This window comes from Temnothorax curvispinosus, unplaced genomic scaffold, assembly GCF_003070985.1.
Source record: "Temnothorax curvispinosus isolate PA1 unplaced genomic scaffold, ASM307098v1 QBEX01011760.1, whole genome shotgun sequence".
NCBI lineage: Eukaryota > Metazoa > Arthropoda > Insecta > Hymenoptera > Formicidae > Temnothorax > Temnothorax curvispinosus.
In genome coordinates this window covers 1-2453 of record NW_020221540.1, presented here as the reverse complement: position 1 = coordinate 2453, position 2453 = coordinate 1, and the positions used below count along the sequence as shown (strand labels likewise).

Genomic DNA, 2453 nt, shown 5'->3' with positions numbered 1-2453 from the left:
GCGCCGTGTAACTCCGAAGTGACGCGCCGCGTAAAGTGTCATGGCGGCCGGATTGAGCGCGGCCGCGCGACATCGAACGGTTTGAATATCGAAACGGTTTGAAATGGGAAACGACTTAGAATTAGACTTTTTACGCAATTTTGACAATTTACGATGACTCCATGTCTAATATTCACTCATCATTCTTTACTTTATGATAAGCACTGGATAAATAAGAGTCGTTATTTTCTCTATTTTCGGGAAAAATTTTAAACCGGCTAGATTTTTACATATTAATTCAGGAACGAGCATCTGAGGTAATTTTTATATTTTTTAAAATGTATTTCGTTCGGTTTTTTGTTTCTCTTTACTTTTTTCAAAAAATGTTGAGTAAATCTATTTATACATGCAATATGTTTACATATTGTAAATAGATTATCAAATATTAATAAATTATAAAACAATTAAAAGTATGCAGTATGTAATTAATAACACTTTTAATTGGGGCGGAAAAATCAGCCAAGCAGGTGGCCATTTGTGCAAGAAAACATCAGACGCTCGTTCCCAGGTTAACAAAGTCGATTAACTCTTTTTAAAAAACATCATAATAGCTGAATCGCAGTTTCACTAACTTTTTATTATAACAACTTGATTTCTCTCGTACAAAAAAGGAACGTTTTCCAAACGTTTACAATACGCAACAACTTTTCACCTCTCAGACGCATACGTTCCCATTGCAGTTTCACTTAATAAATAATATCATTCTTCGTATTATTCTCTCGGTAATTCGTTCTCCCACGCACTTGACACAGGCGTACATTTATTTCCTTAAAACAATGCACGCGCCTCCCGCGTCGGCCAGACGATCGACATCCCTATCTTTTTGACATTTTGTTTCGTCAAGGTTGATGCAAACCTATCCCGATATAATCTCACAATGCCTAAATTGATATTAATCGAAACGCATGCAATCCATTAAAATTCAATCTAAATATTGCGAGTAATATATTCGTGGATAACGGGAATTTACCACAATATTGAATTAGAACCTGCTGACAGAATATTTCTATGACTATTGGCAATTCGCGTAGTGTTGCGCCATGATAATAGTTACTGCGACGACAGGTGGACGTTTATTTTTTTAAATTTATTCGCGATTATTGTAACCGCTTCTTGAGTCTTTGTGCGATAGCTGAGACGAGCGCGGCGCCCTTGCCGCTTCCATCTTCCGCGTGGATTATTTTGAACTACGATCAGAACAAATATATTTATACAAAAAAAACTTTCATAGAAAGTATTAAGTATGTTAGAAGTAAATTTTTACATAGTAAAAATAAATCGTTTCCTATATAAAAAGAGAATAAAAAAGTGCGTCGAATTGTCAGAAACAGTATGTTTAGAAATCTTATCTTTAAAAGCAGAACACTGTTGTATTTTGTGATATAATACAGTAGAAATTTTCTCTTAACTCTTTATCTAAGCAGCATGTTTTCTAAGCAAAGAAGCGGCTTCATGATTTAAAACTTATACATACCTTTCGTCCTGGAGCGAGAAGTGAGATGTACTGCTTCATCCAATTTTCTAATCGAGGATGATGCTTGTAGAGAGATCCATCTACGGCGATTGTCACTTGTTCCTTATCGATACGATCTAGCAAACTCGCAAGACCTTGGACAGAAATCATCGATGAAATTATTAAATCTTTGCTTCACAGGCGCTGTTTAAAATCATATCGTTCAAGCGGCTCTACTAACGTACATATCGACACTAGAAGAGTTGCGCGGTTAGAGGCGACCTCGCACACATATTGAACGATTCTGATATCATCCTCGTCCGGAATGATCCCGAATTTCCCAAGGATCTCCTTCGTATTACTGACGCCGCCATCCACAGAGTCCCTGAAGTCACGAAATTAAAGGTAAAACTGCGAAACTTTACGGATCAAACGGTTAATTTAAACTTATATGAGTGAACTTACTGCTCGATGTGCGATATCAAATCGGTGGTAAGATTACCGGGTGTTAGGAGGCTGACTGATGTAGATTCTCCTACAAACAAAAGCCCCTCTTTGGTCAACTTCGCAAGTATCACGCGCACCACCTCACCGAGATATTTGCCAGCAATGTACTTTTCAAATCTAAGAAGAAGAAAAAAGTCTCAATAATGTACAAGGATCTTTTCTTATTTATACAAGCCATTGCGCCCTAGAAGCTAATTTTAGCCTCAAAGATTCTTGTATAAAGTTGCGCACCTTCTAATTTTCTTGACTTATATCACATGCAATTCAATAAATAGAACATTTTCACTAAACACAATCGTTCGACGTATCATTCTTTATGTAATTGATAAAATAATTATATCAATTATTAGTCATTAAAAAAATGTAATATCCAAAATCTTAATTTTTTTCGTACAGATACAGGCAAACTGATAAAAATACAATATTATCGGAAGTGATATCCACTTGTTGCAAA

General features: G+C 35.9%; 1 protein-coding gene across 1 annotated transcript; it reads right to left on the bottom strand.

Moving 5' to 3' along the window:
• Positions 1-595: 595 nt before the first annotated feature.
• On the bottom strand, positions 596-2135 carry LOC112461775 (hexokinase-like; the record flags this gene model as incomplete). The annotated part of the gene is made up of 4 exons (XM_025027153.1): positions 596-1226; positions 1514-1647; positions 1738-1877; positions 1958-2135. Coding segments are annotated over 4 exons (542 nt in total), but the record flags the coding sequence as incomplete, so codon positions are not given.
• Positions 2136-2453: the final 318 nt, after the last annotated feature.